General features: G+C 43.2%; 1 protein-coding gene across 2 annotated transcripts in view; it reads right to left on the bottom strand.

The window, feature by feature from the left end:
* Window positions 1–11,737: 11,737 nt before the first annotated feature.
* VTA1 (vesicle trafficking 1) overlaps window positions 11,738–16,345 on the bottom strand; it is a 194,580-nt gene continuing 189,972 nt past the window's right edge. For both annotated transcript variants that reach the window (XM_075862885.1, XM_075862886.1), the window contains exon 8: window positions 11,738–13,010. In XM_075862885.1, coding sequence (XP_075719000.1) covers window positions 12,865–13,010 — 146 coding nt within the window. In that variant the 3' untranslated portion in view covers window positions 11,738–12,864. The remainder of the gene's footprint in view (window positions 13,011–16,345) is intronic.

Here is a 16,345-nt window from a genome sequence, read left to right on the forward strand (position 1 = left end):
AAAAAATGTGAGAAATGTATAAATAAAGATAATTAAAACATTAGGATTTGTGATAGGATATGAGATTACATGTATTTTAGAATTTCCTATATTAAAAGTAAATACCTGAAACCTGTTGGTACCTACTTTGATAAATGATTTATGTAAATATAGAACATGTGAAAATTACCAATACTACCTTTCGATTTATTGTGCATAAAAATGTGATAAATCAAAACATACATGCATTATACAGTTATCATAAACATACGCATACCCTTGTATACTCAGACATGACATGTACACATTTACTCATATGCCAAGACGGCTATCATGAACTTTAGAATAACTAAAAAAAAAACAAAGGGTTTACGTACGCATATGTAACCCACCGCCCCTGCACCAGACCGAAACAACGCGCATGAGAGAGAGAGAGAGATAGAGAGGACGGGCTAAAGAAATTATTTGAAGCCGAGAGGCATGATACAATGTAGAAATAAATGTATAGTATACATGTATGCATATACAAAATATGAAAAGAAGAGAAAACATAATTTTTCATATGAAAGGTGTCCTCTTGCTTCTTCGATTTGTGCATGCCACATATTCAGAGGAAAACCAATTTTTGATATTGGTACATTAGCAAGGCCTAGAATTAGAATGAAAAGTAAGTTTCACTTATTAACATCTGTATACAGTTAAATACTAGTGCAGCCCCTGGATTTTAGATGCAACGGGCTGGCCCGTCTCATTGGATATGGACAGGGAAGTACCAGTGATACTGATGTATGAAGCCTGGCCACAGATTAAAAAAAATAAGAAAAAGGGCTAGGCCGCCACTGGCCACCATCAAAATTATCTCCTGTGGTATTTATATACAAAAAGATAAGAAATGAGCCCCATTATATTGCAGAGCCAGTTCTCTTCTCCAAACTATTGCTGGGGCTGTGCTTTCCAAGGTCCTGATGCTGGCCAACGTCAGGAAGTCGTGCGGCGTTGTACTGACGTGTTCTATGAACCGCCGCACACAGTGTACTGACGTCAGGAACTTATAAAGCAGGGCCCCAGCATTAAGATCGTGCGGCGCCAGAAGTGCAGCGGCATCCAGAGGAGAAGAGGCGCCTGTCCGGAGGTGGAGGCAAGACTCGAAAGTGGTAAGTACATAGTGGGTTGTGTCTGGTCTGGGGTTTGAATTATTTTTTTGGGGAGTCTAAATCCATTTGGGAGTGATTGTCTGGGGTCTGTATCAATTTGAAGTCTAAAATTAATGTAGGCGTCCGGTGCCTGAATTAATGTAGTAGTCTATTTATTTTAGGGTTTGAACTATTTAGGGGTCTGAATAAATTTAGGGGTCTGGTCGGGTGTTTGAATTAATGCAGGAATCTGGTCTAGGGTCTAAAATAATGTAGTTGTCTTGCCTGGGGTCTGAATCAATGTAGGGGTCTGATCGGGGGTCTGTATTAATTTAGGGGTCTAGTCAGGGGTCTGAATTAATTTGGTCAGATAGTCTGGTGTCTAAGCAGATGACATGGGTGCCACGTGTGAGGAGGAGGCAGAGACTTCGACCAGGCATGCTACGGTGGTGGAATATCGTAAAGAATGCAGGATCCAGAAGCCGCAGTCGGCACTGCAACTAGGAGAATGACTCTCCTATATAAAAGTAGCAGCTTCAGTGCAATGATTTGACGTATGTTGCCCCCCTGCACACCTAATGTCTTCCCCTTGGCCTACCACAAAGCCCCTGCCCACCTGTTTCCCCCCTGCCCATCCACAGAGCCTCTGTTAGGGTGGATAGAACCCTGGTCCCCTCATGCTCCTGCCACATCCCACTCTCTTTGCCCTCTCCCCCTCAGCACAGAGACCCTGCCTACCTAGTCCCTCCTCATTGTCCTCTGACAGAGCACCTGCCCGTCTACTGTCCCCGCCCTGCCCCTCCACTGCCAGTTTATATCTCATGCCTATTCCCCCCTGCCACTTTCCATGGCCACCCCCAACTCCCCGGTAATGGGGGGCCAGAGGCCTTGACTGTATGGGGCTCAAAAATTTCTGATAGCAGGCCAGGATATTGACATTGTTGTACAACAATGTACAGCCCTAAAACCCCATACCTCTTGCTTTGGTAAAAGAACATGCAATGCATTTGGAAAGTCTTTAGACCCATTACATTTTTTTACATTTTGTTATGTTGGGGCCTTGTTCTAAAATTAAAAAAGAGTTTTCACCTATCATTCTGCACTCATTACCCCATAATGACAAAGTGAAAACAGAACGTTAGTAATCTTTGTTAATTTATTGAAAAGGAAAAACTAAAATATTGCATTGACATAAGTATTCAGACCCTTTAATTAGTACTTAGTTGAAGCACCTTTAGCAGCTATAACAGCCTCCATTCTTCTTGAGTATGATGCCACAAGGTTTGTGCACATGGATTTAAGGATTTTCTGCCATTCTTCTCTGTAGATCCTCTCAAGCTCTGTCAGGTTGGATGGTGTCTGTCGTTGGACAGCCATTTTCACATTTTCAGGTCTCTCCCGAGATGTTCGATTAGGTTCAAGTCAGGGCTCTGGCTGGGCCACACAAGGACATACACATAGTTGTTCCTCAGCCACTCCTGTGTTGTTTTGTGCAACGTCTGCGGCCGCAGACTCCTATCATCCTGCAGACGTCTTCCTCCCCAGAGATTCCAGCACATGCGGCCATCCCATCCGGCAGTGACCACTAGGGTGCACGCTCCAGCTCCTTCCCGGCCTCAATGGTCCAGAGCACACATGTTTTAGGATTGACTGATTGCTCTCATGATCACCCTGGAGAAGAGCCCTGCATCTTCCTTCATTGCTTGATCTTTGTTGTGTTTACCCGTGTTAGTCTTTGTAAATGGCCCCTTAGTGTTTTCCAGTTCCCAGTGTTCCCGTTCCTGCTACCTGTATCCTGTGCTACCTTGTTCCTGTGCCATAGAGAGTTGGAGTCGTGTTGTGTCTTATACTATGCCTGCTGTATTTCACCACACCTGGTGTCTGCCTGCTGCCTAGATCCCATCTGAGCCTGCCATCGCTACTGTCTGTATTGCCACAGGTACCCTTATTCGAACTATTGAATTTGCCTTGGTATCCTGTTTGGCTAGCTGCTATCCTGATACAGTGGTACGGCCCAGTGTATCCACATACCCATCGTGACATCTTGGCTGTGTGCTTAGGGTCATTGTCTTGTTGGAAGATGAACCTTCGGCCCAGTCAGAGGTCCAGAGCACTCTGGATCAGGTTTTCATTAAGAATATTTCTGTACTTTGCTCTATTCATCTTTGCCTCAACCCTGACCACTCTCCCTGTCCCACAGCATGATGCTGTCACTACCATGCTTCACTGTAGGGCAGGTGATGAGCAGTGCCTGATTTCCTCCAGACATGATGCTCAGAATTGGGACCAAAAAGTTCAATCTTGGTTTCATCAAACCACAGAATCTGGTTTCTCACAGTATGAGAGTCCTTTAAAGAGGCTCTGTCACCAGATTATAAGTGCCCTATCTCCTATATAATATGATCGGCACTGTAATGTAGACAACAGAAGTTTAGTTTTTTATTTGAAAAATGATCATTTTTGAGCAAGTTATGAGCAATTTAGATTTATGCTAATTAGTTTCTTAATAGACAACTGGGCGTGTTTTTACATTTTACCAACTGGCCGTTGTACAGAGGAGAGTATGACGCTGACCAATCAGTGACCAATCAGCGTCATACACTTCTCATTGTTCCAGCCCCGCTTCTTTCACTGCACAATCACGCTGGAACAATGGGCTGGAAGAATGAGAAGTGTATGACGCTGATTGGTCATATGCATATGCATTTAAATTTTCAACATTTTCTCTAAATTTTGCAATTTTTCACCAATAAACACTGAATATATCGACCAAATTTTACCACGAACATGTAGCCCAATGTTTCACGAGAAAACAATCTCAGAATCGCTTGGATAGGTTTAAGCATTCCGACGTTATTACCACATAAAGTGAAATATGTCAGATTTGAAAAATGGGCTCTGAGCCTTAAGGCCAAAACTAGGCTGCGTCCTTAAGGGGTTAATGCCCAACTTTACTGAAGTGTCTTGAGAGTGAATAGACATTGCCTACAGCCAGGACACGATGTCTAGTCACAATCTCGACACTTCGGTAAAGTTTGTGTGGGACTTAATAGCTGCACAGCGTGATATCGCTGTGCTGTCATTCATAGCGTGATCTTGCGAGATCACGCTGTGCAGCTATTAAGTCACAACTGTCAGTTTTTTATGGCTGTTTTGGAGTGGGTCTCAAAATTTGAATCCATTTCTCGGCCATCTGAAAGTTTTTCACCCATTTGCCATCCATTTTTTAACGACCCAGCCAGCTGGAAACACCACAGAGCCCATGTAGATAGTGACGCAACACCACTGTAAATAGTGCCACATTGCCCACTGTAGATAGTTCCCAATGTGGATAGTGCCCACATACAGTGCTCATGTATATTGCACCAGTGTCCCCTGTAGTTAGTGTCCATGTAATGCTACAGTGCCGATGTATAGTGTAACACCCCGTGTATATAGCCCCCCCCCCCGTAGACAGAACCACACCCACTGTAGATAGTGCCACCCCCTGCAGACTTCTCCAGTAGCGGAATCCCTGGTCAGACTGTTGGCCGGGGATTCCGCTCCAAGAGAGAGCCCTGACGTCACTGTCCACATATGGATAGTGACGCCAGGGGCTTCTCCAGTAGCGGAATCCCCGGTCAGAGTGTCGGCCGGGGATTCCACTCCTAGAGAGAGAGCCCCTGACGGTAGACAGTGACGTCAGGGGCTCTCTCTCTAGAAGCAGAATTCCCGGCACAGAGCAATCTGACACCTCCTAGTGGGAGTTTAGGTGGCGCTATCTACTATTTACAGTGGGGCTGTTGAGACGTCGTGGGCTCCCTCTGGGAGGGGAATCCACAGCCAGAGCGCTGGCCAGGGATTCTGCTTCTAGAGGAAGCTTAGGTGGCGTTATCTACAGGGGGTTTTGAGGGGGCTCTTAAAGTCCCAGCAGACATGAGTGCAGCGCTGCTCACACTGAAGCAGCACATAGTACCACACATAGTGCCCATGTTTATAGTGCCAGTATCCCCTGTAGGTAGTGCCCATATAATGCCAGTGTCCATGTAGACAGCACCATCCCCCCTGTATATAGCGCCCCCCCCCCACCGTAAATGGCACCCCCTTACTGTAGATAGCACTACTGTAGCTACCTGTAGGAGCGGAGAGGGAGCCCCTGCTGTCTCTGTCCCTACATGCAGTGTACATGCAGGATTCTTATATGGGCGGTTCGGAAGGCCGCCCGGTGCCCGAGACACACATGCAGGGCTGCTCCTGCAACACTCTCCCACTGTGTAAGGGGCCTATGCGCATCAGCTGTAGAAAGCAGACTGTCAAGAGATAGGGATGGGCAGGTGCTGGAGTCACTCTCCATGACAGTTTTGTTCCTCTGTGCTGCTGCACACTGTCCCGTCTGTCTAAACCTCCAGCAGCTGCTTGACAACGGCAATACTGCAAGTATGAAGTGAAGGACCTGTAGTGAAATCACAATCACATGATTACGGCCATTAGGCTGTACACAAGCACCGCAGAGGAAGAGGCTCTGGTAAGTGTGGGGTGTATAAAGCAAACATAATGCAAGTCTATATAGTGTGTGGTGTGTGTATAGTGTTTATAGTGTGTATAATGTTAGTCTATATAGTGTGTGGTGTGTTTGTAGTGTGTGTATATAGTGTAAGTCTATATGGTGTCTGCTTTGTGTATAGCGTTTATAGTGTGTATAATGTAAGTCTGAATAGTGTTTATAGTGTAAGCGTGTGTATAATGAATATAGTATGTGTGTTTATAGTGTACGTAATGTTTACTTTGTGTGAGTATAATGTAAGTGTGTGTGTATATATAGTGTGTGTGGTTTGAATATATAGTGTGTGTGGTGTGAGTGTGAATTGTATATAGTGTGTGTATGGTCTGTGTATACAGTGTAAGTCTATCTAGTGTTTATAGTGTGTGCAATGTAATTCTATATGGTGGGTGGGTGGGTGGGGGGGGGGGGGTGTGTGTGTGTGTGTGTGTGTGTGTGTGTGTGTGTGTAGCATGTGTATATAGTGTGTGTGGTTTGAATATATTGTGCAGGGGTCTCAGACACTCGGCCTCTGAGGTGGTCATCTGCGGCCCACGGGACACAGAGACACTAGTGTAGGCTCTGCTCCGGGACCATGTGGAATCCCTGGACATCGCTGTCCATATATAGAGAGAGAAGTCTGGGGCTTCCCCAGAGCCGGAGTCCCGGGTAGAGCGCTAGTATACGCTCTGTGGAACGTATTTATATTAATAAATTACAAGCATTAACACATAGTCATTTTATCTCGGAAAACCCCTTTAATGTATGGGCCTGAGGTCTTAATTTGCTTAGGGGTTTAGTCTGGGGAATTAAGCAATTTAGGGTGTTTAGTTTCAGAATTTTTGTGTTGCTATAGATGCTGAATATGGCTGCAGAATCGAGGGGCAAAGATTTCTCATCAGGAAACTTCGGTCATCAGAAGTCACCATTACGGCCTGTGTCAGATGGAGAACGAATCCCATCAGAGAAGTCATCACTTGCGAGTCAGAGGATTTATAGAGGATCTGTCCCCTCTCCTGACATGTCTGTTATAGGAAATCCTTGTATTCTATAAAAAATCTTTGTGTACCGAGGACTAATGGACAAATGCATGTTACCATTTCTATTGTCAAGAGGTTGAGACCCCACACAGTGTGATACGGTCAACGATGGTTAGAGACTGTCAGTATGTAGGGACAAAGCCCTTTGACAAGTGAATCGTAACACACATTTGTAAATGCTCACACAGAAAGGTGGTGTTTAATATGGACACAACGTGACAGGGCGGTGGTGGAGGGGGGGGGGGCTCAAGCTTGGGGGAACAGCCTGGGGCCACTGCATATATGGACAAACTCTAAAAGTAGAATCCCCTGCCTGAGAGCCAGGGGCTTCTCCAGTAGTGGAAGCCTCAGTCAGAATGTCGACTGGGGATTCCGCTCCTAGAGAGAGCCCTGACGTCACTGTCCATACATGGATAGTGATGCCAGGGACTTCGCCAGTAGCGAAATCCTCGGTCAGAATGTCGGCCGGGGATTCCGCTCCTAGAGAGAGCCCTGACGTCACTGTTCATACATGGGTAGTGACACCAGGGGCTTCTCTAGTAGCGGAATCCCCGGTCAGTGACTATGGATTCTTCGCATAGGAGACGCGGAATACCCAGTCAGTGTCGGCCGGGGATTCAGCTCCTAGCGAGCGCTTCTGACGGTGGACAATGAGGTCAGGGGCTCTCTCTAGAAGCAGAATCCCTGGCACAGAGTGATCCGACACCGGGGATTACGCTCCTAGTGGGAGTTTAGGTGGCGCTATATACAGGGGAGGGGGATTCGATGCTAACTACAGCGGGGATGTTCAGACATTGGGGGCCCCCTCTAGGAGGGGAATCCGAAGCCAGAGCGCGTCATTCACATCCGCGTGGAAGGCTCTGTCACAATTTCCGTCTATTTGGCCAAATTATAAAAATCATGATGAAACCCCGGCAGAACCCATTAAAGTCAATGGTTTCCATCATGCGATGCCTCTGGTGCCTGTTTGTTCTCGCTCCAGGGACGTAACTAGGAAAGACTGGGCCGCATAGCAAACTCTTTACTGGTCCCCTCCCCTGGGTGTCACACACAGCCCCCCTGTAGAGATAGTGCCCCCCCCCCATAGGTTCTGCCATACAGCTCCCCTGTAGACAGTGTAACACCCCCTTGTAGATAGTGCCTCCCTGGTAGACAGTACCATGCAGCCCCCTCAGACAGTGCCCCCTTGTAGAGTACCATGCAGTCCCCTTATAGATCGTGCCCCCACCTCCCCTGTATATAACACCATATAGCCCCCTGTAGATCGTACCCCCCACTTTCCCTTTGTAGATCACACCATATACAGCCCCCCACTGTAGATAGTGCCATGAAGACCCCCGCCTCTAGATAGCACCTACGAACAAAAAAACGTTATACTTACCTAGATCCCGTTGCCTCGACGGAGCTTCTACACAAGCCTCAACAATGCTGACGGGATCCCTGGGTAGACCGGCGTGATCCAGTGACTTCATCACGCCGGCCTGCGCAGGGATCCCGTCCCCATGCCTGATTGGCTACAAGCCGTTCAGCCTGCAGCCTATGGCAGAGCAGGGAGATACCTCCCTGCTCTGTCATAGTGTTCAATAGAATCTGTGTTCTAAGGACACAGATACTACTGAATATGGCGTTGCTACCGCTGTAGCAGCCATAGCGGGTGCTAGGTTTGCCACCGGGCATGGGGGGGGGACCTCATGCCGCGTGCCAGCCGCTATGGCTGCTACAGCGGTAGTTACACCACTGTCTCGATCTGTTCCTATGACAAAGCAGAACATAACCTTGAATGCAGATGTAAACACAGCCTTACATGTGGGAAAAATTTTATTTTCTCTCCTCATAGTAATTTCTAGCAAAAAAATATTAAATATTGGAATTGACTTTTTTCTTGTAAAAAGATAATTTTTGTTCTTAACAGCGAAATTCAGTTTTGTCCATTGTGGCAATATCACTCTGGATGACAAGCCATAACAGCAGGCCGTGATGGTAAAGGTAACAATGAGTTTTGGATTTTAGAACAGGACATCAATTCTTCCATAAAACCCTTTTAACCCCTTGACGCATTATCACGTACATGTAAGTGTCATGGGGAAGTATGGAGAGCGCGCACAGGCTGAGCGTGCTCCATACTCAGCGGGTGTCAGCTGTGTATTACAGCTGACACCAGGGACTAACGGTCGGTAACGCTGTTCCTGGCCATTTAACCCCTCAAATGCTACGGTCAATCACGACTGCAGCATTTGAGGCGTTGAATAGAGGAAGGCACCCCCCCCGCAACGCGACCTGGGGGGGGTGGGAGTGACAAAGTTGTCATGGCAGCCCAGGGGCCTAATGAAGGCCCCGAGGACTGCCTTCACTCTCTGTTGACCCCTGCCTGTGGCAGGGCTTAACAGTTGCCTGTAAAAATGACAATATACTGCAATACATTAGTATTGCAGTGTATTGTACCAGCGATCCAACGATTGCTGTTTCAAGTCCCCTAGGGGGGCTAATAAGACGTGCAAAAAAATGTTTGTTAAAGTTATTAGTAGTGAAAAAAGAATAAAAAAATATTAAAAGTTCAAAAAAAAAACCCTTTTCCCATTTTTCCTCTGAAGTAATGTAAAAAATAAAAAATAACAAAACTGGTATCGCCGCGTCCGTAAAAGTCAGAACTATTACAATATACCATTATTTAACTTGCACGGTAAACAAACAAAAAATGTAAACCACTGATTGCATTTAAGAAATTGGCACTGCCTAAGTGTGAAGGTGGTACACAGTTGCCACTTGGCCGTTATAATCTAGCGGCAATCTGTAGGCACATAGGAAATTGGCTGCATAATACCAATTTTTATTCTAATGTCCCGTTGGAACAGACTCTGGCGGGATCGGTTCCTTTGTCAGCCTTATTACACTTGTCTTATGCTCAGCTCCCTAGTAATGTTAAAAGAAGTTTACTGCTTAAAGATACTATCGGTGCTTGGAAGGCGATACGGAAGATATATGGCTTTCCTTATAGTCTTTCTAAATTTTGGTCGTTGTGGGATAATACACTGTTCCCGCAAGGATGTCAAAATAAACTATTTTCTCAGTGGAAATCTGAGGGGATCAATGTCCTGGGTCATCTCATGAATGTAGAGCAGGGGAGGTGGCTTTCATGGCAGGAATTTTCTAGTAAATATAATTTGGGAAATAACCAGTATTTGCAATATGTTCAGGTGACAGAGTTTTGCAACACCAAAGTCCGCAATATTGCAGCAGTGGAGATACAGGAAGCATTTGATGGGACGGTGCCGCAGAGCGCTATGGGAAGAACTCTAGCAAGCCTATATGGCAAGCTCAGAAATGCCTATCTCAACTCTTTTAGCACTTCTTGTTTCCGGTCTTGGGAGGTGGAGCTCGATGACCCTGAAATTTCAAGTTAAATTCTGGAGGGATGGTAGAAAGTGATAAAGGCAAATGGTGAATGAGCAGTGGCGTGAGATGCACTTTCGACTTATGCATAGAGCAACGTATGCTTTTAATTTCTCTTATGGAGACTCCCCAGCACACTATTTGCGTAGCTGTCCTAAATGTGACTTACACAGAGCCGATCTGTTACATGGAATGTGGCATTGCCCACAAATAAGGGACTTTTGGAACATTTTGTTACAATTTATTGAAGATACTTGGAGTGTGATGTTGCCCACAGTTGGTGCTGTTTCACTTTATACCTTTAGATCTTGATGTGGGTGGGCCGCCTCTATTGGCTTAGAAGGTGGTTCATATTGTTCTGTTGGTTATTAAAAAGTGCATCTTACGTCACTGGTGTCAGGCTTCTGTTCCGGAGCTTGCTGAGGTACTGACTACCCTCAAAACATTATTGGTGTATGATAAATTGAAATTAGAACGACAAAGAAAAATCCACAGAGCAGTTTCTCAAAACTTGGCGTACATTTATTGAAAAGTATTATTCTATAGCTGAGATTGGGGTATTAATGCGTACATTTCAATATACATCATAGTATAATTTTTCAGGACACTCTGGGTATGTTACAGAGCAGTTAGGAGATTGATCACCGAGGATGGATGGGTTCAGGGTGGGGGGGGGGGGGGGGTTGTTGGGAATTGTATTGCAATTGTTCATTTACATTTGTTTTACTGATTACAGGTAAAAAACTAAATTATTTTAGAGCTGGAACACACTGTTGTATGATATGTATGACATTAATTACATGTAAGTGTTCTGAATAAAAATTATATTTAAAAAAAAAAATGTAAACCACCAAAAGCGCTGTTTTTGGTCATCTTAGCTGTAAGGAAAAAAAAAAAAAGTAGTAAAAAGTGATCAAAAAGTTGTATGTACCAAAAAATGGTACCAATAACTACAGCTTGTCCCGCAAAACATAAGCCGTCAGACCACTCAATTCACACAAAAATAAAAAAGTTTTGACTCTCAGAACGTGGCAACACAAAACAAGTTTATTTTTTAACAAATAGTTTTTTCTTTGTAAAAGTAATAAAAAAAAAAAATTTAAATTGATATCACCGTAATTGTATTGAGCCGCGGACTAAAGTTAAGTTGTCGTTTTTACCGCACGGTGAAAGCCGTAAAAACGAAAGCCAAAAAACAATTTTTATCAGTTTCCTAGTACATTATGTGGTACTTTAAATGGTACCAATAGAAACTACAACTCCTTCCGCCAAAAATAAGCCCTCACACCACTACATTGGCGGAAAAATAAAAACGTTATGGCTCTTGGAAGGCGGGGAGTGAAAACCAAAAATGAAAAAAATGTCTCTTTTCCCATTGAAGTGAATGAGAGAAGGCTGTAATACGGTTAACCACCGGTACAAGTGTGTTGGCGATTTAGTGTGAGCAGTAAAGGAAATGCAGAGGAAGCAGCGTTTGTAAGAGCGCTCCGGCCCCCTTCAAAACAGATGATCGGCGGGGGTGACAATTTTTTGGGACGGGACAACCCCTTTAAGGTAAACAAAACATACAATAATAATTTCACATGGATGATTAGAAGACAAGAGTTGAGGAGTCATTTGTAGGATTATGTCTACTAGTTAATGCTTGAGAAAATAAAATGGGTTAAATAAAAACATTAAGACAACAAAAAATTTATTTCATATCAATTTATTCTAAATCATATCTAACAGACATATGCATTTAAAGCCATGCTCTTGTAATTAGTTACTGAAACCATTTGCTCCATAAAGATTAAAATGGAAATATTACCTCTGCCACCAATAGAGGCATCAGAAAAAGTGTGTGAAGGCCACAAATACAAAAAGGGTCAGTTGAAGTAGAGTAAAAGAAACCAATCACATCTTCATCATATAATAGTTTTATGTGATGAGAAAGACAACCATCCACCCTAGCAACAGAGGTCAACTCAACTGTTCCAGATTTTAAACTTTTCCTCAAAACATGGGTCATCACGTAAGATCATGCAAAAATACAAGTATATGACCTGATATACAAGTCTTTTTAATGAATTCTGTGCATTATTTCCCCATTAAACACTCTTCCAACTTTTCCTTATAATCATCCCCTTTATAGATATTATATTTGAAGCAAACTCCATTGTTATTTATTTATCGCTTATCTTGCATGTCTTTGAAAATGGATATGATCAACTGGAAGTTGGAAGTATGAAAAACACAAGAAAAAATACAAAATAGGATCAAAAACGACAATTCAGCGATAGTACTTTACAGGAGTTCAGATGTCATACCTTTCCAAAGACCTTCTGAATTTTTTGACTTCTAGGGTGCCTCACTAAGGAATCATATTTTAATGGGATATAGGCTTTGTTGGAAAATATTGACGTTTCTAAAGTTGCTTTTATTAGTATTGCATTAATTTACAGCTATTGGTTGCGCATCAACTGGAAGATGTTGAACATCAATGTTGTGTAGACATTGTACAATGGAGTGCTAATAGATAATGACTTCGTTACTCTCAGAATTGTAATCAGATTCCATGCTGCACTTTACTGAGCCTTTTCAAGAAATATCAACCAGTTATGTAAACATTTTTAATGTATCAGCATCATCATGTTATTTCTGACTTTATAAAAATACCATGTTTTAAATAACGCTCTCAGAGGATTAAAATTGAAGTCATCATTGGCGTATTTTTCACAAGACCAGGGGTAGGTATCACAGCACATGTGGAATCACTGGATAGAGCCGTGTTCCTGAAGCCCAGGAAGAGAACGTGGTGTTATCATTCTCTGCCAGCTGTGAGCAGCTTCAAGGCTCGCTGGAGGTTCTCTACTGCAGTGTTCACATCTTCGTACTGTAACGCACTGCCAGCATATTTGCAGTATTTTTGGGCCCTGGCAAAGTCTTCAGGAGTCAATCCTCTTCCACCTAGAAACAGATAGAATATACATTAATACAAATACTTTTTTTTAAAGTGTGCCATATTACCTAGAAATTGTAGACGGTCAATGAAACAGATTGCATGGCATGTATAACTCATCAAGCTGTGCTACATTAATATAAGGTTAATGTAAATTATCTGTATATTTTTCTTAAAGTGAATGTCCACCCTTAACCTCATCTTGTTCTTTTCATTCTTAATAGGTCCAAAATAATGCACTGAATTATCCCTAATACAGATTTCGAGTGGTGGGAGCTATTTTTCAGAGAAAGAGCTCCAAATCCTCTCTATAGCCCCTCTATAACAAATGATAAACTCCTGCCACTACTAGGGGGATCTCACTGTATATAGTTTATACCTTGATCAAAACAATAATGCAATTTGGCAGAAATTCTATTCTATGCAGGGAATTTAGTGCTCTATATAATAAAAATGGGGCTCTGGCTGCTATATAGATATAAGAAGAAATCAATCAGCACAGAATGTTGGCTCTAAAGAACAAATGGATTTAAAAAAGATGGAGATTCACTTCAACCCCTTACCAACATCTGCTGTACACGGGCTCAGCGCACACCATACACTGCGGGTGTCGGCTCTGATCCCGGAAATTTAACCCTTAGATGCTGCAGTTAAAAGCGACTGAAAAATCTAAGCATTTAGATCAGGGGGGCTCTCGGTCAGCCCATCGGCCCCCTGCGAGACTATCGTGCCAAAGGGTCATCATGGTAGTCATGGACCTGCTGGTTTTTATTACTTTGTAATTTAACACAAAAAAAAACTATATACAATTTGACATCATCGTATTCGTTTTGAATCCAGAATAAAGATAACATGTTATTTCTACCGCACGATAAACAACGTAAAAATTAAACCTAAAAAACCAATGGAGGATTTGCTGTTTTTTCCATTCTACCTACAAAATAACTTTCAAAAGTTTCCCAGTGCATTATATGGTGCCATTAAAAACTACAAGTCGTTCCGCAAAAAAATAAAAAGCACTTATAAGGCTACTGTATGTCGACAGAAAAATAAAGTTATGGCTCGTTAAATGGGGAAGAAAAAAAATGAAAAATGTCTGCGGCAGGAAGGAGTAAGTATACAGAACAGTGGTCCCCAACCAGATTTTCAGAACTCGAACTCTTGAGAAAATCAAGTAATTTTCATCTTAATTAATGGTTAATGTATGACCTGATAGTACAGGCAGAACTTAAGAGGGGGATACCACCATTTTTTTTTATACTGGGAGCATGGGAAACACATAAATGCGGTGTGAGAGGGATTTTGAGGCCTATAATAATTCAAGTTTTAGGGACTCTTATGGATTTAGTTGAAACTTCCTATCCAGTGTAGTCAGTTTGGTCGAGAGATGCGATAAATATTTGCCTGTTTTTTTTTTTTAGCAGGGCCCATTTAGATAAGAGGTCCTCTAATCACTGACTTGTGAGCAAATCTAATAGACTAAAGAGGTCTCAGGGAGGGCGTTCATGCCAAAATAGGCTTTTAACCCTTTCAGCACCGAGCTCATTTTGGCCTTCAGGACCTGCCCCATTTTTTCAAATCTGACGTGTCAATTTATGTGGTAATAACTCTGGAATGGTTTTGACTATCCAAGCGATTCTGAGGTTGTTTTCTCGTGACATATTGTACTTTATGTTAGTGGAAAAATTTGGTCAATAAATTAATTCCTTATTTGTGAAAAAAAACAAAATTTAGAGAAAATGTGCAAAAATTATGATTTTTCTAATTTTAAATGTATCTGCTTGTAAAACAGATAGTAATACCACACAAAATAGTTACTATTTCACATATCCCATATGTCTACTTTATATTTGCATCGTTTTTTGAACATTATTTTATTTTTCTAGGACGTTACAAGGCTTAGAACTTTAGCAGCAATTTCTCACATTTTCAAGAAAATTTCAAAATGTGATTATTACAGGGACCAGTTCAGTTCTGAAGTGGCTTTGAGGGCCTTATGTACTAGATAGACCCCATAAATCATCCCATATTAAAAACTGCACCCCTCAAAGTATTTAAAACAGCATTCAGAAAGTTTCTTAACCCTTTAGGCGCTTCACAGGAATTAAAGCAAAGTAAGGCCTCATGCACACGACCGTAAAAACTCCCGTTATTACGGGTCGTAATCACGACCCGTAATAACGGGCTCATAGACTTCTATTGGCGACGGGTGCCTTCCCGTTTTCTCACGGGAAGGTGCCCGTGCCGTTGAAAAAGATAGAACATGTCCTATTTCAGGCCGTAATAACGGCACGGACAGTCCATAGAAGTCTATGGAGCTCTCGTAATGACGGGTGGCTACATGTGTGCACCCGTCATTACGGCAGCGTTGCTAAGCGACGTCAGTAAATAGTCACTGTCCAGGGAGCTGAAAGAGTTAACTGATCGGCAGTAACTCTTTCAGCACCCTGGACAGTGACTACCGATCAGTATAAACCTGTAAAAAATAAAAATAAAAGACGTTCATACTTACCGACAACTTCCTGCTTCCTCCAGTCCGGTCTCCCGCCCGTTGCCTTGGTGACGCGTCCCTCTCGACATCCGGGCCGACGTCCTGGATGACGTTTCAGGCCATGTGACCGCTGCAGCCAATCACAGGTCAATCACAGGCTGCAGCGGTCACATGGACTGCCGCGTCATCCAGGGATGTCGGGCTGGATGTGAAGAGAGGGACGCGTCACCAAGACAACGGCCGGGTAAGTATGAATTTCTTTAACTTTTATTACAGAAAAGGCTGTCCCTTCTCTCTATCCTGCACTGATAGAGAGAAGGGGCTGCCGATTAGTGCAGTGCTATTTTGCCGCCAAAAACGTGCTCGTAAATACGGGTGGAATACGTGTGACACCGGACCCATATTTACGGGCACGGGTTCGTAAATACTGGTGCAAAACGGGTGGAATACGTGTGACACCGAACCCGTATTTACGCCAGTATTTACGGGTGGGAAAAAATACGGTCGTGTGCATGAGGCCTAAATTGACAAATGTTATTTTTTTTGCTGAAATTCATGTGTAATAAATTTTTTCCTGTAACACAGAAGGTTTTACCAGTGAAATGTAACTCAATATTTATTGCCCAGATTTTGCAGTTTTTAGAAATATCCCACATGTGGCCCTAGTGTGATAATGGACTGAAACACCGGCCTCGGAAACAAAGGAGCACCTAGTGGATTTTGGGGCCTCCTTTTTTTAGAATATATTTTAGGCACCATGTCAGGTCTAGTGGAAATCCCCCAAAAGTGACACGGTTTTGGAAACTACACACCTCAAGGAATTTATCTAGGGGTACAGTTAGCATCTTGACC

The sequence above is a fragment of the Rhinoderma darwinii genome, chromosome 4 (assembly GCF_050947455.1).
Source record: "Rhinoderma darwinii isolate aRhiDar2 chromosome 4, aRhiDar2.hap1, whole genome shotgun sequence".
NCBI classification, from domain to species: Eukaryota; Metazoa; Chordata; class Amphibia; order Anura; family Rhinodermatidae; genus Rhinoderma; species Rhinoderma darwinii.